We start from the raw sequence: 25,778 nt of genomic DNA on the forward strand, positions 1-25,778 counted from the left end.
CAATTTAGTAATTATTTCAATTAAAATTGTACCAAGACACACGTTTAATTAATTAATTACTTCTAATTGACTTCGAATTAACAAACAAATATTTTACAACGAAATATAACATTTCACTTTCTATTTATTTATATAACGATAATAATCGAAACGTAAAAATTAAAATAATGTAATTATTACTAGAACATTACTTATTATTATATAAATAATTACAGATACAAAAAATGAAATGAATTATTGACGTAGTTATTTATTATAAAATGTTTACGATATGAAAAAAGTCGAATAGTAAAAATGAAAATACCTTTTTTTTAAACAAATAAAGTTGTCTGGTTATTTAACTCAAATTTAAATACAATGAATACCAGTAATTTGAACATAATAATTAATTTCTGAATGTTTATTCATTAAATTGAATGAAAACTAGATATTTTTAGGAAATGTAATATTTTATATTACTATATAAAATTTTCTCTTATGTATAAACTTTGATAATGTAAATACAAATATCCCCCGACTTACGAACAAAATTCTAAAAGCTCTAACTTGTTACAAGGAGATATATAGTGATAAAAAAATTAACTGTCCAAACTAAAATTGATAATTTCTTTAATAAAATATAATATCTATTTTGTTGCATTTAGTTCTTTTGTAAGTATTTTGTTTATTTTAATCCATATTTTCTATATCTATTTGATTAATCTTTATATAATAATAAACAAATTACATAACACTTCGCAATAATTCAAGTAGTATCGTTTTTTGTGCTTTTCTATGTAATTATTTGTGTTTTTGTATAATCGTTGCAATAATTATTGAGAATAAAAAAATATTTAGAAATTAGCTGAGTTTTTTATATCTATATAATCATAACTAATTATTATAAAATGTTTCCAATCATTTATATTTTAATAATTGTAATCACATTATCAAATTAAAATAAATAAATTTGTCCAATATTACAATAATTTACTTATATCTCACAATCTCACAATCATTTACTACTATTTTTTTGTCAAGAAAACTGTTTTCAAATAATATTTTTCATAATCTATATTGAATCAAATATGATTCGTATATAAATATGATAAAAAGACAATGAATGGTTGGAAATATTTATTGGGTTAAATAAACTTTGCAGAAGGCCGTCTGCTCTTATAAAAATAATAAATAACTTTATTATAAGTACGCAATATATTAGAGTGAATATGTAAAATGATATTTTCGAATATGAATTTCAAGAGGAAAGTATTATATTTTTAGTAAAGGCATTAATCATAAAAAAGCAGATATTCCTCCTCCGGACAACACGCGCGGTAATGCCTGAACGATTTTCTTTCAACCGAGAATGTAAATGCATATCTCTTACTGCTGTTCAGGAGTTTCCTATTCCGTTATGTAAGCAAAAAAAAAATAAGACTTTTTTCTTTAATTATTTGTAAACGACACCAAATACTGACTAAATCATTTACGGAAAAAGTAATTTATACAGTGGAATCTCAATTGACGAGTTTAATCCGGATTTTTACTCGTATAGTGAAACATATTCAAAAATACACATAATATGTGTACACAAGTTTCAAAAGTGATGTAGCAAGCGAAATTTCTCTTCTCATCGTCAATCGTTATGCGAAACGTCGTTCGTTAAGCGAGTCATTTTTCATTTTGCTTGTTAAGCGAAATGCTCGTTATGCAAGGTTCCACAAGGTTGAGCCACAACAAAACACAAATATTATATGTTTTTATATTATGTTAAGTTAAGTTAAGGAGCGGCTCTGGCCACCCCTGGTATATATAAAAAAAAAATAGAATTCCGGCTAGTATTATATAACAAAACAAACATATATCTGTAATATATTTGGATTTGTAAAGAGATTAATCAGTTATTGAAACATTAATATTATCAGTTGAAAAATTGATGGAATTATGTGTTGTATAACAAATAAAATGATATTCAAATGGTGTCAGAAAAAAAAACGCGATAATAGCAAGAATATATACGAATAAAAAGTTTTTGCCTGATATTTATGTAACAATAATTATGATATTATTAATATGATTTATAAATACAGTTTACTAAATTTACTAACTTTGAATATTATATTTTCAACAATTATCAGTAATGTATATAATTTACTAAACAAAATAAATATATGTGTGTTAACGTAAATAATACTTAACGATAATTATAAATAATGTTTGTTTTCTTGTTAAATGACATCAATGAGAATTTATGTACTGGTTGAACTTGATTTATTACATTACAAAAAAACAATAATTGAAGATTTAATGGATACAATCGTGCATTAAGGTTAATTCCAAATGATTGATCTGTTTTCTGAAACAGTTGAAATAGCTAAATACTCGTAATATTCTAATAACAAAATGGAAAATCAGCTATAACAAAACTTCATCCATGAATCATAGTCAATTGAAAGAAAAATTGCAGCTTAATCGCATTCATCCTTAACGTTAATTAACTCTATTCATTTATTATACATCAAATATATTTTTCCTTCTAATTAAATTAAAATATTTTCAGTTTTATTGACGTATTTAGGAAAGAAAAGTTCTGTAGTTTTTATTATATTTTAATGTTTCCGTCTTGTTAGAGATACATATGCAAAGATAAAATGAATGTAATTTGCGTCAAAGAATAAAAAACGGAATGTTTTCAACAGATGGTCTCTTCAACACACCCAGTTGCAGACACACACACAAAAACAAATAATATTTTGTTACACGTCAAGTGTTTCTCTAACTCAAGTGGATAAGGGATCTTTCTCATCACTTAGGGTTTCATTCTATTTAGTAAAGGGTAGTCCTTATTTACATGTCTCAATGATCTAATCAATTGTCAATGTATTTCAATGAGTAGCAAAGAACACGTTATTGTAATGTAACAAGAAAATACTATTTATTTATTAAAGCCGATATTTGTAATACATTTTGTTATAATTTATTGTATTACAATAAAAATATAATTAATGTATAACTTTTAGTTAAAATATTAATATAAAAAAGGAATTTGTATTTTTTTTATTTATGTGTGTTTAAATAAATGTTATTATATAATATAAAAATCCGGAAACTGAAAAGATTTTCATAGTAATTATATAATTTTTCACAAAATTATTTCAAACATTTTTTTTAAATTGAATTGCGTGATCGCTATTTTCGTCTTAAAATAATTGAACAATTACTTAAATAGTAATTACTACAATTACTATTAAATAATGAATCATATGTGATGTCTGTTCCAAATTAATCAACTTAAATGTTTTCCAAATAATAGTAAATGTAAAAATTATATATTTTTTTTATCATATTCATTGACCACCATTTGGGCCAAAGAGCTATCAACATAGGTCAGTGATGGCAAACCTACGACACGCGAGTCATAGGTTCATAACATATAAAAACTATTCAAAGTCACCCCACATCATCTATGTATCAAAATGACAATGCACCCGAGTAAAACTTTTTTTCCAAATTTTGACAAACCTATCCCAAAAGGTCTTTCTGTCTGGATTTTCATTATTATTTTTTGTATTCTACTTAGTTCTAAATTCTGATTTATATATATATCAAATACAGCAACATTCCTGAAAACCTTAAAAAGTTATACTCATTTTATATATTGTAAAAACACAGTTACGTCCCAAGATATTTGGCTGCCGTAGGCTACTAAGAATAATGCGCTTTTCTTCATAAGATAATACACGAGGGAAGAAGCCGCCCGTAGGCTTCTAAGAAAAATGAGCCGTTCTTCACAAGGGGAAGCAAAATTATTGCCCAAATAGCTGGCGCCTCTGGGCCATAGCATATTGTTGTTGGATTACAGACCCACTAAATAAGCTGTGTTAACATGCTATATAGTACATTATAAGTTATATAGTGAATGTCATTTAAGAAACGTCTTCTAGTGTTGCTTGTTATGATTATAGTTATATAAATTTTAACTTTACAAATTATTTATACCTGAAAGTAATCTTGATTTAGTATTAACATGCTGAACTGAAATGCATGTATTAAATTTGTAATCAAAAAATAAAACGTGTCTACACCATAAAATGTTCTTCAAACTAATAAAAATTTGACAGTAGTAAAATACTACTATTTGCTATAGAATGAATACCTTAAAAGATAAAGAAGTTGTATAAGTAAAAAAAAGTTCCATAAATGAGATAATTAAATTGCACAAATCTTATGTAAACGTCAAAAATATTTAATATTTTGAATCGACATAGGCAACTTCAATTACATCATTTCAACGTTACGTAACGGTAAGCAATTCGGAAAAAGAACGTATCGATCCGCGACATATGTCGCCATATTAGCGCTGCTGCAAAGCGTGTTACATAACTAGTATACCGCTGACCAATTTTATTACAGTTTTGCAATTGAATATCGGTCTATTATGAATTAAAATTGAAATGATTTCACTTACCTAACGTCGAGCTACGATGCACCGAATAAATACACTTCAAAAAAACCACAAACACCACAGAACTGTCCAGCAAACAGAACAAAAACATTGCGACGTAAACAAACAAACAAAAACCTAACGCTTTTGTGTTGTTATACAATTTGATCCGAGGGTTAAACGAAATTCACTTAATATATTAGAAAGTGAAATTATTTTTTTTATGATTTCATGTTAATTTTAACTTTTTTTTTCTTATTAATTATCCTTGGCGCGAATCCTTCGCGAAATTCGTCAACCGTCAAACATTGCAAGAAACCATTGCCATTGACCGAAATATTAAGGAAACAATAAATTACAGTAGCCTAGAAACAAAATAGCATCCCCTGCTTTGCCGTATAACCTAGAAAATGACAACAGGTTGCTTGGGGGCTTATTTTTATTTATTTTTTTCGTTTATTGTTGGTTTTCCAAACGGTTTGTCCTACCTTGCCTAGTGGATTCGAGGAGGACGCACAAATGGACACTAGCACACACCAAACATTTAAAAGGATGTCGACGGTTTCATATAGGATTTGGTAGAAATTGTCCGATTCGGTAGTAATGGGTTGTAAAAAAATACAGGGGTAGAAAATACTCTATTGGTACGAGCCATCACTGTTGGCTAGGATCTGTTCATAAACAGACCACAACGCATGACTGTGAAACAGTGGCGTAACTATGAGTAAGATCCGAACAATTTGAATCAACAAAAAGAGCGTTTAGCAGAAATAATATAATTTTCGAGAAGACGTATGATTAATTATTAACTTTCTGTTATCACTTAGCACTTGATAGACCATATGTATTTTATACTTGACTACAAACGAACATTGGATTCATTTTCTATCTTAAAACAAATACAATTTACCATAGTTAATTAATAAAATAAAGTGCAGTAGAACCTCGCTTAACGAGCACCTTGCATAACGAGTATTTAGCTGCAGGAGCAAAATGACTGTTACAAAAATGACTCGCTTAGCGTGCGATGTTTAGCATAACACGTGACCATGAGAAGAAAAATCCCGATTGCGCGCCCGGTACATCATTTTTAAAACTTGTGTACACATATTATGTGTATTTTTGAGTATGTTTCACTATGCGAGTATTTCACTATACGAGTAAAAATCCGGAAATTTTAGAACGGATTAAACACATTACAACTCATTCTTAAATTGAGAAGATATTTGAAAACAAATAGATCTATCCTGTACTAAACGTTTCAGAACTTACAAAAAGTTAAAGATCGTAATTTGTGATCATTCAAAGCTTTAACTAACTAATAAATACATTCCATATACTTACTACCTGATACATTAACTTATAAACGAAAATAACAATAATTGTATTTATTGTAATAAGAACTGTTTACCTTCAAATATTATTTTTTTAAATTATTATGGAATCAACTAAATTAATTTAATTTCTAGTTAAGTTTACAAGAAATTAGAAAAACTTGGGGAGTATCTATTATGTAATTCACATGTTAAAAAAAAGAAGCAACTTAATTGGTACTTAATTGCTTACTTTGCGAAGAAGACAAGTACAGACACAATCAAGAAGTACAGTGGAACGAGCACCTCGCATAACGAGCGTGCATAACGCGTGACCATGAGAAGAAAAATCCCGGATTGCGCGCCCGGTACATCATGTTTAAGACTTGTGTACACATATTATGTGTATTTTGAATATGTTTCACTATACTAGTAAAAATCCGGAAATTTTTAAACAAATTAAACTCGTTAAGCGAGTTCTACTGTATTTATATCCTACATATGTCGAAGATGAAACAATGGGTAGAAGCAGTTATCGGAGTATTGTTGAAATCAGAGACTGTCATCAATGCTGAAATGTCCTGAAGGCTGGGGACTCTTGTCATATATTTCATATGTACTCACCATTAAGGAAGACGAGAGAAGAGGTTCGAGAAGAATAAACTGACAAATCAGTGAACATAGTGATGAGCACGTGAAGAAGACAAGAGTTATCAATGTCCAGGTTCTGAAGGTTGATGAAGATGGACCACCCGTGGTCTACATCTACTAAAAAAGATATTTACAAGGACATAATTTGTTAAAATAACAAGTTGAACTATAAACATTCAGTGTATTGTGCCGATGTATCTCATTATCAATGGTTAGTTAAATGCAAAATCTCCCAAGAAATACACTTCGTTCTATTATTTATTATATTTAAATTAAAAAAAAATAGATGTTATACAATAAATTTTTATAAACAATATGAAATGTAACAGAATAACTTAATATAAATTGATTTAAAATTATATAGAGAACTTTCATTCAACATAAAATAATGAATTTACGTCACTTGGAAATTTTCCCTGTTTTTATAAACCGTGCTAATGTTTCAAGTCATATATATTTAAGTATTTAGGTGGATTAAGTAATAAAACTTGTCGCACTAAATTATAATTTTATGTTAACTATAGCTTTCAACAAGATTCTATGCACAAGTTATAAATTAACATTATGTAGCTTCCTGCTGTCATCTAAATATTTGAAGTCAATCTCCATAAATCATTCGAATATTGTGTTTAATTCATTAAAACAAATATAATTTATATATGAAAATGATATTTCATCAGCAAATTAGTCTGTATCAAAATATAATATTGCAATGTACGCATCAAAACAATATTTAAGGATTATTTGATTTCCATATTTAATTATCTCGTGTGCATTATGTGATTTGTTACTATCTCAACTAAATGTGCAACCATCAGCAATTTCTATAATTAATATCTAAGTTCAAATGGCTGTTGCTAATTTAAATTAAGTGCATATCATCAATAATCTAAATTTACTTTACAATAAATATTGTCATTTAACAATTCATAAAGTTTTTTTTGTTTGAATTAAATAGATCGGAAAGACCAACGGTTATCAGTTGCAATATTTTATTTATTTTTAAATACTAAATTATATTTATAAAAGTAGAATTGTTTCTTTATTTAAAAGTTTACTTATTTTATTTATCAATAAAAATAACAATACAAAAAAAAAAGCTTTAAACTACAGTTCATTTAACAAACTTATAAAATCAAATGTAAGAACATCTACAATAAATGTGATGAATTCGTTCATTCAACAAATATCATTTCAAATTGTATAAAACATTCTTCAATTGGCATCAATCTAAATAATATCAATCTTTATTGATTCATACCTAAGACAGAATGAATGCAATCTTATACCAGTGAAGCGTCACGTAGATGATTTCTCAGATACTCTCATTGATTACCAATCGCCGTTATCAAAACGTAAATATTTACGCTAAAAACTGCACTTTTGCAGATTATGCCTGCGAATATTTACATTTGATTATGTATGCCGGAAAAACGTAACATTACATTTTTTATGAGTGTTTCATATGTACTCATCAGTTGGTTTATCAGCCGACCTTTCGATCGTATGCTCGATTTAGTATGTTTTTATTTTGAGCCACTCGAAACCGTACAAAAATAGATGTATTAGTTGTGATTAGAGTAGTTCGGTAATTCCGCAGCAAACAAACATTCACAATCTTAAGTTACATCTCAATTGCACTCAATTTTCTGTTAAGTAGTTATTATATAGATTGTGATCTTAATGAAAGAAAATCTTCAGAAATTAATCTATTTATTATAGTTTAATTTATAATTTATTATTGTTAAATAATCAATTAATATCATATTAAACAATTGTGAGAAAAAAATGGTTAAATGCAAGTTTTAATCTAATATAAACGGTAGATTATGATTAATGAGTAATAAAGTAGATAATAATAAAGTAGATTTTGAAAATTCGTCAGTTTTTATATTCTTCGATCAAGTTATAAAAGTACAGTCTTGGATAATTGCATACATTTATTTCAATTTTTTTTTAATCCTTTGGAGACTGCTGGTACATATATATACCACACAGTTTTATGTCAGGACCAAGGAAAAAGTGATTTGGTATAGGACTGAAGGTACATAAAAGAACCAATACAAATATTTGGTACTTTTATATACCACTACCCTCCTCACACCCTTAAAGCCAATTTCTAATATAAAACATAGTTTTGACTTATGAAAACATAAAAAAAAACTTTAAACAAAGTCGGGAAAGGGTTAAACTATAAATAAATAAAATTGAGATAAAGCTTTAACAATACTTTATTAAAAAGGGATACTAGGCAACCCATTTTACCTTCGCAAAAGAAATGTAAACGTAACTTTATTTACCTTTATTTTTTAAATATTGTTATATATATAGAAACAAATTATACGTCATAAAAAATATATATTGTAATATATAAACAAGACGCAGCTAAAAGTATTTGCGCTCTTTCAGATGAGAGCTTAGTACAAAAAATAAGTTAATATAATTAATATTCAGTGTGTCTTTATTTCAGTGAAAATTAGTTACAGATTATTTATAACAAATTTGAAGAATAAGTAATGTATAGTTAATTTTAATTATTTTACCAAACTAACTTAAACAATGAAAAGCAATGCAAAATCAAACTGGAATAAGAAGAATATTTTATGTTTGATAATTCTTAATGCTTCCCAACCGTGGCATGTGCCGTGACGTGAAAAAAGGTTGGGAAGCACTGGAATACTAAATGCTGATAGTCAATTTGAAAAGGAAACCTCCTAAAAAATATGAATAGAAAATACATAAATATTATTTACATATTAAGATACTAATTATTATTTAAAATTTGAAAATAACATGAATTAAACATATTGTTTCCAATATGCACACATGTAGAATGAATATGCTAATATAAATTAATTTATCGATGTGATTCGTTCATTTAATTAATGAATGGAATTTTTGCTGGTGAAGATATTAATTGATTTTTTGTGCAAATCTTTTAGCTAACATTATATTAAAGTTGAAGATCTGAAGGTTTCATTAATGAATTAACATTTTCTTTCTTTCTAATAATCTGCTTTATGCATATCAAATTCCTTACTTGAAATAATCACATTAAAATGCTTAATGCTTGTAAAAATTATAACACAGATAATTTCAGTAAGGTGAATATCCTGATAGTTTAATATCCTTTCCAGTTTAATTATGGAAAAACCAAAATAATTAACCGCCAATTATTATCAACGTTGTTAGTGCTTGACCTATAGAATGAAACAAACTTAGTTTATTGATAATATATCGATTGTTCATTAAAAAACAATATTTGGAATTTTTGTCCTTAAGATTTCAAGTTTATAAGGAATAAAGTTTCTGTATACATAATTTCAGTAAAGTGAATATTCTGATAGCAGTTTCATATTATACCTGAAAACACTTCCAAATCTATTACATTTCTCATAAACATAATTCATAATTTATACCTTCTCCGCAAGCCCGAAAACCAAAATTCCGTCTATCGAAAGAGAAAGTATTCATCATCGAAGAAACAGAACAATTGTAAACTCCGTGCACTGTGCATCTCCTCAAAAGATGTGACAACAGACATTTTTTTAACTTCTTGTTTGATTTTATAAAGATAATATACTTATTACGTTGTCTAATGTAAGACAAAACATTTTTTTAAATTTATTGACAATTACATTTCTGAAATCCTTGTAATCATAAATAAATCCATAATACAACGTAACTTATTATCTATTTGTAATGTAAAAAATCAAGACTGAAAATATGAGCCCCGTTAATGAAAGGCCTCACAAAATAGAATTCATCCTTCCACCGCTAAACATTCATGAAAAATAATTTCCTTCGCAATATATTTTCTTTTTGTACTGGGCGGCGAAAAGCGCAGAGCGACTCTGCGCTGCTTTTATTCTTAAGGAGCCTTAAAACATTGGATATTCGATATGTACAGCAAAGGATGTTACGGTGTCTCTACCAATACGGATCATCTATTATATGTGGTTACAATCCAATTATTTTGACTATTCGCGCAGACACGCCTCATTTCTTGTCATGCGTCCTCTCGCTCTCCATATAATGCAGGTATTTAATGAAGTACTGTCCCAACCTCCTTTCACTACGCATCTTAAAATTAATTTTGTCAATGCTCCTAAAATACGTCAACCATTTATTTATGCAACGACAAATTAGCAAATTACAATTATTTCTACAATTATGTTACTTTATTTTACTTTTCCCGATGATTGTTTTCAAGAAAAACATTCATTTTTTAAACAATTAATATTCTAATAAAAATGATCAACAGTAATAGCTGGTTAACGTAAAAGGACAATAAAAAAGAAAGTACAGGTATATTTAATGATTACTAGAAAGAAAGTTAAAATTATCATTAAAACGCTAATTGATATAATAAACGATAATTGATTTATATAATTATAATGAATCAATATATTTAAATAGAATCCAATTCTGATAAATCTAAGATTTGAAATTCAAATTATACAAAATTTAATTAATTTAAAAAATCAGATATTTCAAGCTCAATCTTTCTGCTCTGTTTTTTTTTTGTTATATTTCAAACATTTTCATAAATTAGAATAAAGAAGTTTCGCGATGAATCATATTTTATTACCAGGTATTAGTCATATTGTGATGTAAAAAGCAAATGATCGACAGCGAAGAAACAGAACAATTGTAATTTCGCAATTTCTATGTGGTCCAAAGCAAAACTGATAGGTAATTTAGTAACTCCTGGGCGGAGCTAGAAATCACGTGTTATAATTGTAAACCAACCAATCGAAATCTCCCATTCTTTCATACCTCATTTACTTCATTTCTTTCATGACTTTATCAAACTGCTTAATCAAATTCAATAAATGTCTTTATTTACACGTTTTATATAATGATTTCAAACCCGATTTCATCATAACAAAACGTTATTATATTATTACTAATTACAATAATTTTCATGTTTTTACAGTATAACCTCACTTTTCAAAATGCAAAATGGTTGCCAGTTGCCAGAAGTTCGTTCAGCGAAGGTAAGTTTGTTCGATAATTATTTGTTATTGCTTTTTACAACATTCATGATCATGAGGATATTCATTCGTTTGTTATATTAACAATAAAAAGGTATCAAACGCGCCGTTCATTGCGTATTTACTAGTATGTAAGTTTTATGTTTGTCTCCATTTTAAAGATCTAACCTCAATTGTGAAAAATCAAAATGGTTGTCGATGTTTGGAATCCATGGCACCAACGCTTACAAACGTTTTCCCTAAAGATAACATAAAACTAATACTATATACAGAAATATGTATAATAAGGAAAAATATAAGTCTAGTAGATAATTATTTCTTGTTGTTTATTATAAAATATGGTCTAGAACGCTAAAAAAGGATCATGAAGACCTTCATCGATGTGTACTATTGAACTTACATTCTATTATCAATTATTGAATGGTTTATAACCATACATTGAAAATAATGGATTAATTCATTTTGTTTACTTAATTAAGGAACGCGTAATAAGTTAATGAGCAACGCTCTTTCTTTGCTTTCATTAGATTGATATATTGAATAAACCAACCAATCGAAATCTCCCATTCTTTCAAATCTTATTTACTTCAGTTATTTCATGACTTTATTTAACTACTTAACATTTTCCGAATCAAATTTAATAAAATCCTTTATTTACACGTTTATTCATTGCTATTTTATAAAAGAGACCAATATTAAAGAAGTATCGATTTATATAATAATTTCAAACCCGATTTCATCATAAGAAAACGTTACTATATTATTACTAATTACAATAATTTTCATGTTTTTACAGATCTATCCTCACTTTTCAAAATGCATAATGGTTGCCAGCGCTTAGAAACGTCCGCTCTTAGTTCGTTCAGCGAAGGTCTGTTCGAATAATTATTTGTTGTTGCTTTCTACGACATTAATGATATTCATTCGTTTGTTAACGCGCCGCGCCGTTCATTGCGTATTTACTAATATGTGAGTTTGATGTTTGTCTCCATTTTACAGATCTAACCTCACTTAAAAATCAAAATGGTTGACGACGATTGGAATCAATGGTACCAACACCTACAAAATGCATAATGGTTGCCAGCGCTTAGAAGCGTCCGCTTTTAATTCGTTCAGCGAAGGTAAGTCTGTTCGATAATTATTTGTTATTGCTTTCTACAACATTAATGATATGCATTCGTTTGTTAACGCGCCGCGCCGTTCATTGCGTATTTACTAGTATGTAAGTTTGATGTTTGTCTCCATTTTACAGATCTAACCTCACTTAAAAATCAAAATGGTTGTCGACGATTGGAATCAATGGTACCAACACCTACAAACTTTTTCCCTAAAGATAACATAAAACTAATACTATATACAGAAATATGTATAATAAGGAAAAATGTAAGTCTAGTAGATAATTATTTGTTGTTGTTTATTATAAAATATGTTTTAGAACGCTAAAAAAGGATAATGAAGACCTTCATCGATGTGTACTATTGAACTTACATTCTATTGTCAATTATTGAATGGTTTATAATCATACATTGAAAATAATGGATTAATTCAATTTGTTTACTTAATTAAGGAACGCGTAATAAGTTAATGAGCAACAATCTTGCCTTGGTATCATTAGATTCTTTTTTAACACATCCTCGAGTGTAAACAGTAAATTAATTAACGCGATTAAGATGGAATTTCCATCGTTGCTCCAATTCCAACATCGTTTTTGGAGGATATCTGGAAATAGAACATCAATCAATAATAACATCAGTGCTCGGATTTTTTCGCTTTCTAGGGCGAAATAAAGAGTAATTAAGAGTTCTCAATGAATTTAGTAATATAAACTAGTTTATATAAGATTCACCTACGTCACTGGTATCGGTTTCGAACATGGGAAGAGTGGGACAAACCTAAATCAAGCATATAGCCAACGTTCGTGCAACGATCAACAGCATTTTGCTCGTGGAAGTGTGCGTGAATGTAATGCGCCTCGTACCAGAACCTGTCCTCTTCTTTTCCAACATAACCAAATTATTTTTAGCCAAATACTAAAACCACACACACATATATAAATTTAAAATGTTCTTTACAATATCCTTGATATCAATGTTCGCCGTTTCCATCACCGGATCTGAACCCTACGACCATCCATGGGGTAAGTTGACCAAAAATCTTGCTAAACTAAATATAAAGTAAATTTTCGCGCCTGCCATTGGCATATCTCTATGAGTCACGTAGACAGCAGTCGGCGGGTTGAAGGAAACCGGAAAAAAATTCTGAGGGCGGAAAAATATCGATCTTCCCCCTCGGAAATTTCATATCACCAAAACAAATTGTATACAGAACCGTAGGTATTTCTGTAATGAAATTTTTTATTTTAATAATTGTCACGGGAGTTCCGGTTATATAACCAACATACGACACGTGCTTGGGCAATGAAAATTTAAATAAAAACTCATACAATTAACATTTTCGCACGTTGGCGCGAATGCGACTAATTTTGCGTTGCAATAGACAGGTTAACTATAAAGTAAATTCTTAAAAAAAAAATAACACCATTTTTCTATATCTTCGATTTATTTTTTCTTTTATAAGTTTTTATCGTTTCTATTTTTTTTTTACTTTACGCGCACCGAAACGTACTTACGTAAGTTGATAAGGATTTTCTGATAGAGTCACGATAATATTATTTAATTAATGATTTGAGAATGAAACGCTGCGTGGATTTGCAATTCGCTTATTATTGCAGTTGAGAGAAAGTCGAGAGTTTTGTGTTACATTTAACAATGCTAAAGGAGTTGCCGCTCTTGCCAAGAATCCATCAGAACAATTATTTTATTCTTAAGAATAATTAATTAACACAATATTTTTATAGTTTTTAACATTATCATTACTAATTATTACATTAATTATTAGGAAGAGTTGTCATTACAATTTCACTGTTTCAATTTAGACAGAACGTCAATTACAATTTATCGTTTCATTAAATAAACTATTTGTCATCACCCTGACAATTAGTTAGCTCATGCATTTCGTCCAGTTTTAAAACCTAGTTAGAAAGCAATCAAAAATGTAATTGGTTTAATTTACTTTTTATTAATTGATGATATAACTTTTGACATAACATAATAGAAATGTTACAGTAAAAAGTCTTAATATTAGACACTTGTAAGATATTTAGTTATTACTTGCTTATGAATATAGTTTTATATAAGATTGACTTATGAAATGTATTTTTTATATAAATAAATACTTTTATAAAAGTCTTTAAGAAACAATAACATAAACAATATTCAGTTTTACTAATTTAATATAATATTTATATAACAGATTATTGATATATCTGAAAAATGTCTTTTTCCATTAAATATGCTAATAATATGCTTATAAATAGTATTAATATGGAAAAACCTTTAAACCGGAACAAAAATAATATTGGATTTACCAGTTAATATATTTAAATCCTGTAGTAAAAAAAATACCTGAACTGAAATAAATCAGAGCTTAAAAACTGAGATAAATCAAGTGTAATTAAAGTGTTTTATTTATCTATTATCAATTTTGGATTTGCCAATTATTGTTTTTAAATGCTTCAAAAGTGAGATTAAACAAATAAAAGTGTCTCATTTCTATTATCAATAAGGATTATTGTAATATATTAGCAGAAATAAATCAAAGATAATTGCTTGAAAACTGAAATTAATTATCTGAAATAATTGTCATTATATTATTGTTGAATCTTGTTGTAAACAAAATATGTATCAGAAGATAAAGAAACCATTGAATATCGCCTGGAAACTGAGATTTATTGTATGCAATAAGAGTATCTTATTTGCATTATCAGCAAGGATTATTGCTGCGTTTTGCTCCAGTTCTGGTGCTTAGTAGGACAAGACTGCTCATTGTATGTACGCATAATTGAGACTGATAATATAGTAAACACGTAAACGAATACGTCTTAATTAGTTCTAGCATTTCGAAGGTTTCGGAAGACTTCACTTTTCCATTCAATGCCACATTGGTAAGAGGAAATCGGAAGTGGATTTAACTATGAATAAAGTCTTCATCCTTGGTGGCATTGAAAAAAAAACGGTATCGTAAGAGGTCGACAAAAGAGAGCTCGGATTTTATTTGGTCAAGAGCTTTGACTGCCATGAACTCTCCTTTCCAAAGTGAAAAAAAAGTGTGAAACTAATTTTTACGTTATGTCTTGATAAGCTTTCGATACTATTTGGAGCAAGAACGAGGTTAAACCAATGTCACCGATGTTTACTTTTTCTTCAACAATTAACACTTCTGATGCAACGAAAACAATGAGCCTTAATTAACAAGATATTTTTAATATATTATTTTTAATTAATACTATTTTTTTTCTTTGTAATTATTAGCTATAATTAAACTGATTGGAGTCGATACGCTCTTGAAGTTTCATCATTTATTTACTGTTTACAGAAACGCTATCATATTTACAACATGTAACGTATATTCGTTATTTAATGTTGCTTCTTTTTTTTTATTATTCGAATCCTGTTCGATTTTTTGAAGAATTATCAGCGTTTCGTAAAACCCCCCAAATGCTTACATACGCGATTTCCAATGTCGACTTGTTTGTTGTTCCGAGTTTACTTACGTAGTTATTTTTTGTTATTTGAAATAAGTGCGCAAATTAATAGCGACTGCATTTGTATTGAATTGCATAAATTTTCCGAAATGCGCAATTTTTCTTTCACATTCTAATCGATGCAAATGTATTTTTCATTATTACATTCTCATTATTCTCTCAGTTAAAAGTTTTGCAAATACAGTAGAACCTCGCTAAACGAGTTTAATCCGTTCCAAAATTTCCGGATTTTTACTCGTATAATGAAACATATTCAAAAATACACGTAATATGTGTACACAAGTTTTAAAAATGATGTAGAAGGCGCGCAATCCGGGACTTCGTTAAGCGAGTCATTTTTTCTTACAATTCATTTTGCTCGTTAAGCGAAATGCTTGTTATGCGAGGTTCCACTGTATAAGATAATTATTTAGTTAAAATAGTTTTTCTTTGCACTAAACAATTCGTCATTGTATATAGACAGAGATTTTCTCAGTATACAAACAGTATGCAACGAGTGTTTCGAAATTAATGAAATCATTGCAGTTTTATAAATATTTATTTAACAATAAACGTAAATTTTAAATTAGATTTTACCTGTAGCTACATCTTTTATGAATGGCACGTTACTATAATGTAGTAGAAAATATTCAACGCTTGTGGTCAAAGATGTAGAAAAAACACCTTTACAATAAATAATAATAAAATTCTTAAAAATTGCATATTCAGCGGTTTAGAATGCACCGCTTCCTGTAAATATTGTTTAAATAATCTCAATCACATATTTCCGGTCTAGTGTACATCCTATCACAAATTCTCTAATCATTTCACTTTGGAACAAAAATTTTGCTTTGACTGATGTTTTTAAATTAATCTCATGTCATTTTTAAGATATTTCACTCTTATATAATGTTAAAAATACTTTTAAGTATTCAATTGTTGGTTAAAAATACGGAGAATTCAAAATATTTCTAGTAATAATGTTGTTTTTTCTTGAAATACCTAACCGATTTAACATTTCTGAGGAAAACGTTGCAGAGAGTGTCTTAAAAACAACTATAAAATTAATATTTTTATTTCAAAATGTTATTTATTAATACTTTGTTTGTTCTGATATTGCAAGAAGAAAGGTCAATGAAGATACTAAATTATTATATAGCAATTAATTAATTTTGTAATATTCATGTCAATCAAATATTTTGAATCATTAATTTAAGAGAAAATACATTGCATTTTGTTGGATAATAATTTTGAAAGATATTTTTTTATATATGGATCAAATGAGATACACGTAATCCTTGTTTCTTTTTGTAAAAGTGATACGTAAAAGAAGAAAGTTGGCCTGACTTCTTGCAAATTCCTCTCGCAGATTTTGCGTATTTTAAAATATGAAAGTTGCTAACTAACTCGAACCGTTACTAATTAGAATAAAACCATGTTATTATTACTTTATAAATGTATCTAAATCATGTATTTTTTCAATCCATTAATTGTTTAGCAAATATTGAATAACATAACTAAATTATTAAAACTTCAATAAAAAAATTAATATTATTAAAATATTATAGAAATATTAATTTCATTGACTAAGATCTTTGCTTATTTAAAAATACGTAACTATATCTAGTATGTTTAAGTATCTTAATTTAATTATTGATTTGTACTATTTAAATATGTATAGAATATCGATAATAAATATATACTTTAACCAAAATACAAATTTGTTGTTACTTATACAAACCAGGGGTGTTCAACCAATAAAATACAATAAAGATAACAATAATTTATGAGCAAAACGTAACATATTTAAGTAATTTGTAATAACAGTGGGTCGCCCGCCGGCCATGTTTATGTAATGCCTGATTTTAACCTAAAGAAACTAACAAATAATAAAATTCAAAATTTAAAAGTTTATAGATAACTGCATTTATACTTAACACTTATAATTAATGATATCTTACATAAATAAAACGATGCGACTTAGAAGTAATCAAAATTCTAATCACATGTACAGAAAAAACGTTGAGTTAAGAATACTAAGTAACACTTGCAGACAAAACGTCACTCTTGCTTTTATATCTTAAGTGGAGGTGCTACCATCTATGAATATGATCTGCAGATGCATCTTACAGGTTTCTACCATGTAAAGCATTCATGCATGACCATGTCTTCGGATATCTTCGGTTGAGACACGATTTAAGTGAATACAAAATGGACATTTGGCCAATCAAAATTCATTGACATTATTCTTAAGTATGTTTACTTTTAAAACATTAAAAATATTAATATATATTAAAAAATATATTTATTGTAATAAATTTAATTAAAATAATTAACTGTTACAAAGTAATATCCTGCAAAATCTATTTATAATCATCTTAATGAGCTTTAATTAATTTGCTGACACTTGAAAATGCATAATAATAACGTCGTATGTTTATTACGTTCTTGCGGCAAGGTTAAAATAATATTTGTAAATGCGAAAACTACAAACGTAAAATCGTTTATTTTGCATATTTAGATTCGCCTAATTCTATAAATCTTCTATTTGATTGTACCAATAATATTATAACTGACTTCCAGCGTTTCATTCAATGCTGTGTGCACAAAAAAATACTTGATATAACGACTCTATCTAAATTCATGGTCATTTGTGACTCGATATCACGCATTTCATTTGATCTTATGATGGTAGACAAAGGTTTTTAAATTTTATTTATAAAATGTGCGTTTGCACATGTACATTTTGAAAGTCTAGGACTTGAACGTTGCTGACGGTTGAATGGATTACTGAAATTGACACCTTTCGGAATTTTAACAATGCAAGGGTCAAATCTTATCTGTCTCCGTTTTTTGTTTAAACAGCAATACGTGTCTGACTTTGAGTGAAACATTGAGGTAGTGATAACATTTTTTAATTTAATCATCTTTTAATCATATAAATGGCTAACAATTTAATTTAACTCTGGTTTTTATTTGCAGAAACGTAATTTATAGAAATTGTGATAAGGTTTAAACTGATGGTTATGTAAAAAGTCTAATTTTGCATTTAATAATTTCTATAAATTGAAAGAAAAGAAGTGTTTTTGGAATCAAAAGTCAATTTTGAGCACGTACAATTATTTGTTAATATTGAAAATGATTGGTTATGAATAGTTAATCAAAAATAATATTGGAAATATATCGAAATTATGCATTCATTATTGAAGCCACGTTGTCTATTTTCATTAGCTGGATTAAACTCCGCCCAACTCGCCAAAACTGGACGAATGGACCAACGAAAGATACTAAAGGATGGTAGACAAATTTGCCGGCAGATAAATTTGATTACGATGAAGTTTACAGAGTAATATTTATTGCATTTATTTACTGAAATGCGTTTGGCATTAGGAAAAAGTATACACATTTTATAGAAAATCACTTATCTGTTTGTTATGTTTCAATGATATTCGATGTTATAGGTCGAATATGTTATAAACATGTTTGTATAGATTGGATGAAATACATATTTCAAATGACTTCAAATGCAAATGAATCGCAATAAGTGAAAAATGTTTATATTCAGATTAATTTTATTTGTTATATAAAGCATATTGACATTCTTAATACTTCGATCGCAAAAATACAGAAAGTAAATCAAATAAAAACATAAGGATAACCACTTTTTAAAGGGCTATTGACTATAGGGTTTTTCGCGCTAAAAAATATAATTTTTTAAAACACTAAAATTACTAAATTTATTTTGATTTTACCCAAAAAATACATATATAATTATTAATGTACATAATTTTATTATTGATATATTACTAATATTTGTATGTACATAAAATTGAAGCAAATTTCGGTGTCAATTCGTTAAATAAATATATTCATTATGGAAGCAATAGTAAAATTTCCATTTGGGAACCTGAATCTTGTCCTTCCTTAACCTTTTATCTATGTTTAGGTGTCGAGTTGGCTATACGACGATATATAATTACGCAATCTTAATCAACAGTGAATGAAATGAGGAAGGAAAAACTTGTACTGAAGAGTGTAGGAGGAAAAAGGAGGAGTGTGCAAAGTGCGGTGATATCGGCTGATCCAGGCGCTTTTTAGCCTCTCAGGACTCGGATATCCTTTCTGTCTACGTGACGGAATGCACGTAGCACCACGGACGCCTTTTGGCCACGTGCTATCGATTGTGTGTAGAGAGCCAATTGCAAATTTTGCGAGACGGCGCCGCTCAGCGAATTATATAACAGTCGAAAACATTCGTCAGGCGTAACTCTAAACGTTTGCATTGCGTTGCAAACAATCGTCATTATCATCATATTTATTTTTTGCAATTATAAATGAAACTGCACAATAGACGATTAATGCAAGCGTAAACGTAACGAATGCGTTATAAAAGTACTTATTCGTGTTTAATGAGAAAACAATACCTATTGAATTTAATGGGAAATATAATCGTTTTTTAAGTTCCAAATTCTGCCAACAGGTGGCATTCCCAAAATAATATAAATTTTAATTAAATTCAAATTTCTTAATACTTTAATTTGTGATATCGTAATTAAACTTAGTATAAATATTACTTTTATATTTAGTTTATATTCACTGTTTTGTAGATATCGTTTATGTTAATTAATATAATTAATACTTAGTTTATTGGTCTAATTATATTTAAAAAAAAATACTATCATTATACTTTACTGCTGTAACAAAGTTCACTAGTTTCATACACACGTCTAGGTAATATTAAGGTTGTCAATGATGTTAATCAAGCAATCAAATTATGTTTTTGTTAGGCATTCCCATAGCAATAGACAAAAAAGGACTTTAAGCCGTCTATAGTAGATTAACAATTCTGCATCCAGACGTTGATTTCATCAAACATAAATGTCAGGTGTACCAACTACAATATGTTTAATAAGATTATTGACAGCTGTCAGTTGATTTTCATTAGTCTTCTTTATAATCAATAGTAGTTATTTTGTCTGAAATATATTTTCTCATGTTATATTTATAATTTCTTATATATATAATATTTTTATATATTTTGTTGTTTTCTAGAAAATGTCGAGGAAAGAGAAATTACCCTTTAATTTAATTCGAATTTTGATAGTCCATACTATCCGATGTTGATTCAGTTGACGAAGTTGTTATTCATTTGTATAGAAATTTGTTGGGTTTAGAAATTTAGGACAATCGACAATCTTAATGCGATCCTGCATATTCCATATGTTGTATAAGATTTAGGTGAAAAACCTCGTTAATACTTGGATATAATTGTAGCAATTTACATTTTTATATACATGGAAACCAATCATTTTTAATCATATCACATACAAATACAATTCAAATAAATGTATCTTCTCTCATTTTATCAAATGTTATATATGGAGATAAACAACGCATTATTGTATGCGTTGTTGGGTTTATCTATTATTGTTATTAGCATCTAGTATTACTATTTACTAGTGACAAACGAGAATGTAATGCAATTGCAAGAAAATGATGTAATCCTACTTTTCTTAATGATCAAATTGAAAACAATCATATTTTTAAGCAAAATAATAAGTAGTTAAATAATGTACAAATAATTTGTTTTACATTTATTAAACAATCTCCATTGTTCTTATATTCATACTACATTTTATTAAAAAAAATTACCCATTTCGTTACGTAAATATGTTCATTATAAATAGTTATTCTTTTCTACTTTTTTTGATTGAATACCATTTCAATTAAATAGTATATGCTTTGTACTTAACAAGTACAATGGGAATGAATGAGTACATTGAACCAATGAAACATTTACATTTAATTTATTAATGCTTCCAACAATTCACTTTAGTTTTATAATGGAAGTTAAATAATATTTTTCATATCCGATGAGTAAGATTGTTTGATGTATTAAAAAGATAATTTTCATATTTTCATAGATATTGAGATAATAACGATTGCAATTTCTTACGACATGTATTATTTTTGTATATAATTTTACTTATTGTATTTATAGCAGATTGAACTAACGATTAACGATGATCAATAATAACTCTACGAAATCTGGCCAAGATACAATTGGTATCGAGCGTAGACTGACGACCTTTGATGCACTCAATTAAGTTCTATAAAAAAACAAAGTCTGTCTCCCCAAGCGTGTATTATATAATTAATGTTTAATCAATAGATAACCATTACTATTATTGCGTAAACGCGTGTTCATTTCATGCTTTGAACACACGAAGATGAGTTGTACGAAATCTATACATAAAGCAAGAACTAGGCTACTGATTGTTGAAACAAATTATGACTTTCAATTATTTAAACAAATAACTTTAACATTGCACTGAAAAAATGCAAGTATAATCATTGTGCACACGTATGATGCATGCTTTTACGACATCAAATTTAACTAAATTATACCGTATTTTCATCATCTTCAGATAAAATTTAGCAATACAATAATGTGTAATGTTAAAAGAAATAGAGTTATGTAATCCAGTGTCGAATACACGGATGAATGCATGGTAATTCTAGCGAATCAATCTATTGTTCATGAGCACGAATTGCATAATCCGGTACAATATTCATAATTTGTCTTGGTTTTATTGGTAATTATAATTAAGGGGTAAAAAATATAAGTTTTTCAGATATGTAAAAAAAAATCTGAACTGTCGGCCTTGTTTAAGATTCTAAAAATTCTAAACATATTTTATTCGTATAGAACTTTAAAATATACGGTTTTCAAGTTCACAGACTGGCTTTTCTATTTAGGAATTGTGACGTGGCCACAGCTTAGACGTAACATTATCTATTTTTACACTAGGTCTACTACTAACACTTACTATAACTACTCGAATATTTATTTTGTACAGGTATTATTAATATTAGTACTACATTTAGGTCAGTTATAATAACTTCATAGATTCAAAATGTTGAATATAGTAAATTATAAGAAAATTAAGTATTTTTGGTTGATGTAACGTGATCTATGGATACTGATCAAGTCAGACAAGTTGTGGAATGCAATAGACAAATTGTGAAGAGAGACATATTTAGTAATAATTGTGGTATTTAAGTATACGTTATTAATATTTCAATTTTTATTCCAGAGTTGGCTATAGCAATTGAAGATCGAGTGGAATTGTTAAGTGCCAATGGAACGTTAATGGGAACTGCCCTCCCTAGATTCATTCAATTGAAAGCACTGACCTATGATCTAGCCAGAAACCAGTTCGTTGTCAGTGACGAAGACATTGACAAAAAGAATGATACAATCTATTCCTTCCATCTTACACAAGAGACTGATATTTTTCCTATAATAAACCAACTTCCAGACGACGTTCAGGTTTGTGATCTTTCTTTGCAAAAGTCAATAAGCACATCTTCATTATGTCTATATTCTTCAGGGCTTAGCGATCGATCCCGTTGAAGACGTGCTGTATTGGACCGATGCCATCCACAAAACCATCAATGGAATTTCTTTGAATAAGAAGGGAGAATCGTCGACGCTACTACATTTCGCTAAAGAAGTTCCACAGGACATCACCATCGATAGTTGCAAGAAGTATGTTGTAGTTTGATTTGATGATGAATGAAGGATATTTATTTTGATTATCTTATTACAGATTTTTGTATTGGACCAACGCGAACGACGCGAAGCCAACGATAGAGAAAGTTTCGTTGGATGGAACAGAGAGGAAGATTTTGATAAGCGATGATCTCTTCAGGCCAACAGGAATCGCCGTCGATCAAGTCGCGGAGAGGTTGTACTGGGCCGACATCGGAAAGGGAATATACTTTAGGATCGAGAGTTCGAATCTGGAAGGCAAAGATAGGAAAGTCTTGTACAAAGGTACACACCAAGATCCATACAGGATAGCAGTGGCTGATAAATACGTGTATTGGACGGATGTTGTTGGGAACGCGATTTGGAGAATGAGCAAGTCAGGTGATGGTTTCGAGCCCGAGAAGATATCCGTGTTCGAGGAGAAACCAATGGGTTTATTAACTAATAACTTAGTATATTATGGGAACAATTGCAAGGAATTAGATATAGCTATTATGGAGAATAGTAATAAGAGCTCGGTCTTCTATGAAGTGCCGAAGGACGAGGAAAAGCCAGTTTGTAAGGATTGTCTTAACGGTGGACAAATGTCTGAAGACTGCACATGCAGCTGCAAACGCGGTTTCACCGGTAATAGATGTGAAAATTACGTTTGTCACAATTACTGTGTCAACGGAAACTGCAGGCTAAACTCAATGGGAAACCCGAAATGCCACTGCCCTTCTGGTCATTCAGGAGTTAGATGCGAAAGCAACGTTTGCGACCAATACTGTTTGAATGGTGGCCTGTGCAACGCGTTTTCTTCTAAACCCGTTTGCGAATGTCCTCCAGATCACCAAGGGTATCGATGCGAGTTCATCATCAGTAATGTAACAACGGTGGAAACGTTGCTTCAACAGGAAACCGGAATGTTCGATTTTACTCAAATGATCATGATAGTATCAATCATCTCAAGTGTCTTTATAGTAATTATATTAACGCTGGCGAGGTACGCTTACAATTTGAAAAAGACTCGACCAAGGATCAAGAAAACAATTGTCGTCAACAAGAACGTTACTCCGCTTACGTACAGGCCACAGCCACCCACGGAACAATGCGAAATCACCATCGAGAATTGTTGCAATATGAACGTCTGCGAAACGGTAATTATTACATAACAAACCACGAGAAAAAAAAACTTCAACTTAACGTTCTTAATTTCTTTTGTAGCCATGCTTTGAGCCTCCGCAATTCAGAGGTTTATCCTCCAAGAAAGATGAGAAGAAAAATCTGCTGGCCAACATGGAGAACCCGGATGATGCATATTGACAAGTTCGAAGAATTTTAAACTTTATGGGTAGGCTGTGACTTCCAAAAAAAATTAAGAGTATTACCGTTGTTAAGTTTTAATATTTATATTTATATACGCGAAAAAACACTGTATAAACGACTTTAGTACCTTTACAAAGAAAAAGAAACTTAACAAAATATATAAAACAACAAATCAGATGTGTTCAAGCTAATTGCGCAGCTAAATGCATTCCGGGGACAGCAATAACCAAATAAATCCCCGGAAAAGAAGACAGAGAATCTCGTAGCATAAACTTAACTTATTATTAAAAATCCATGACACTTCTTTCTTTATTTTTTTCTGTTTAGTTGAATTTGCTCAAGTCAGTACTTAATTTATATATTAAAGGCAAGAAAAAGACAGCACTTTATTTCTTTTCGAGTAAAGAATTGTATATTAATTGTTTTGAATCATGTTGCATTCGAATTTGTTGAAATACTTTCGTTTTTAAGTCGGTTTTTAAGTTTCCTTTTTTCTTTCTTAATTGTTTTCCTTTTATTTAATTTGTTTCATCCTTTTATTTCATTTTTTATTAGTATAGTAGCAATTGTACAGATAGTTATAAATATATTTTGCGCTAACTAATAAACTTGTGTGGATTGTAATATCCACATCAGAAATGTGATATTATAGTCATACAAAATAACTAAATAAATTTTATACAATATGTAATTTTAATGAACAAATGTTTAGGGATAAAATATATATTTAGAATTTAAAAATATGTATATTTCTTCTTATATAACCTTTTTCCTCAACAGTTTTCTTCCTAATTTCGTTAAACTTAACTTTGAATAAATAAAAGTATGCTAAGCAAAATCAAAATATAATTTACTTTTACATTTTTGACTACTTTAACAACGAGCATAATCCGTTTCAAATTTTCCAAATTTTTTACTCGTAAAGTGAAACAATTTTTCCCATATA

General features: G+C 28.7%; 1 protein-coding gene and 1 long non-coding RNA gene across 2 annotated transcripts in view; both read left to right on the forward strand.

Annotated features, from left to right (window-relative positions):
- LOC108563408 overlaps positions 1 to 12,775 on the forward strand; it is a 48,236-nt gene extending 35,461 nt beyond the window's left edge. The window contains exons 2-5 of the long non-coding RNA XR_001891091.1: positions 11,330 to 11,390; positions 12,184 to 12,258; positions 12,387 to 12,508; positions 12,640 to 12,775. This is a non-coding gene — a long non-coding RNA (uncharacterized LOC108563408). The remainder of the gene's footprint in view (positions 1 to 11,329; positions 11,391 to 12,183; positions 12,259 to 12,386; positions 12,509 to 12,639) is intronic.
- A 530-nt stretch (positions 12,776 to 13,305) lies between these two features.
- Positions 13,306 to 25,296, forward strand: LOC108563407 (protein cueball). Its single transcript, XM_017922072.1, has 5 exons — positions 13,306 to 13,524; positions 23,067 to 23,302; positions 23,364 to 23,521; positions 23,583 to 24,663; positions 24,731 to 25,296. Exons 1-5 carry the CDS (start codon positions 13,449 to 13,451, stop codon positions 24,827 to 24,829), a joined length of 1,650 nt encoding a protein of 549 aa, XP_017777561.1. The 5' UTR covers positions 13,306 to 13,448; the 3' UTR covers positions 24,830 to 25,296.
- The last annotated feature ends 482 nt before the right edge of the window (positions 25,297 to 25,778 follow it).

Source organism: Nicrophorus vespilloides, unplaced genomic scaffold (genome assembly GCF_001412225.1).
Source record: "Nicrophorus vespilloides isolate i.1.1-1 unplaced genomic scaffold, Nicve_v1.0, whole genome shotgun sequence".
Lineage (NCBI taxonomy): Eukaryota > Metazoa > Arthropoda > Insecta > Coleoptera > Silphidae > Nicrophorus > Nicrophorus vespilloides.

Coding starts and splice junctions, on each gene's coding strand:
- LOC108563407 (XM_017922072.1), top strand. CDS start 13,449: ATGTTCTTTACAATATCCTTGATATCAATGTTCGCCGTTTCCATCACC. Junction 13,525..23,066: donor ACCCTACGACCATCCATGGG/GTAAGTTGACCA, acceptor TTTTTATTCCAG/AGTTGGCTATAGCAATTGAA. Junction 23,303..23,363: donor AACTTCCAGACGACGTTCAG/GTTTGTGATCTT, acceptor TATATTCTTCAG/GGCTTAGCGATCGATCCCGT.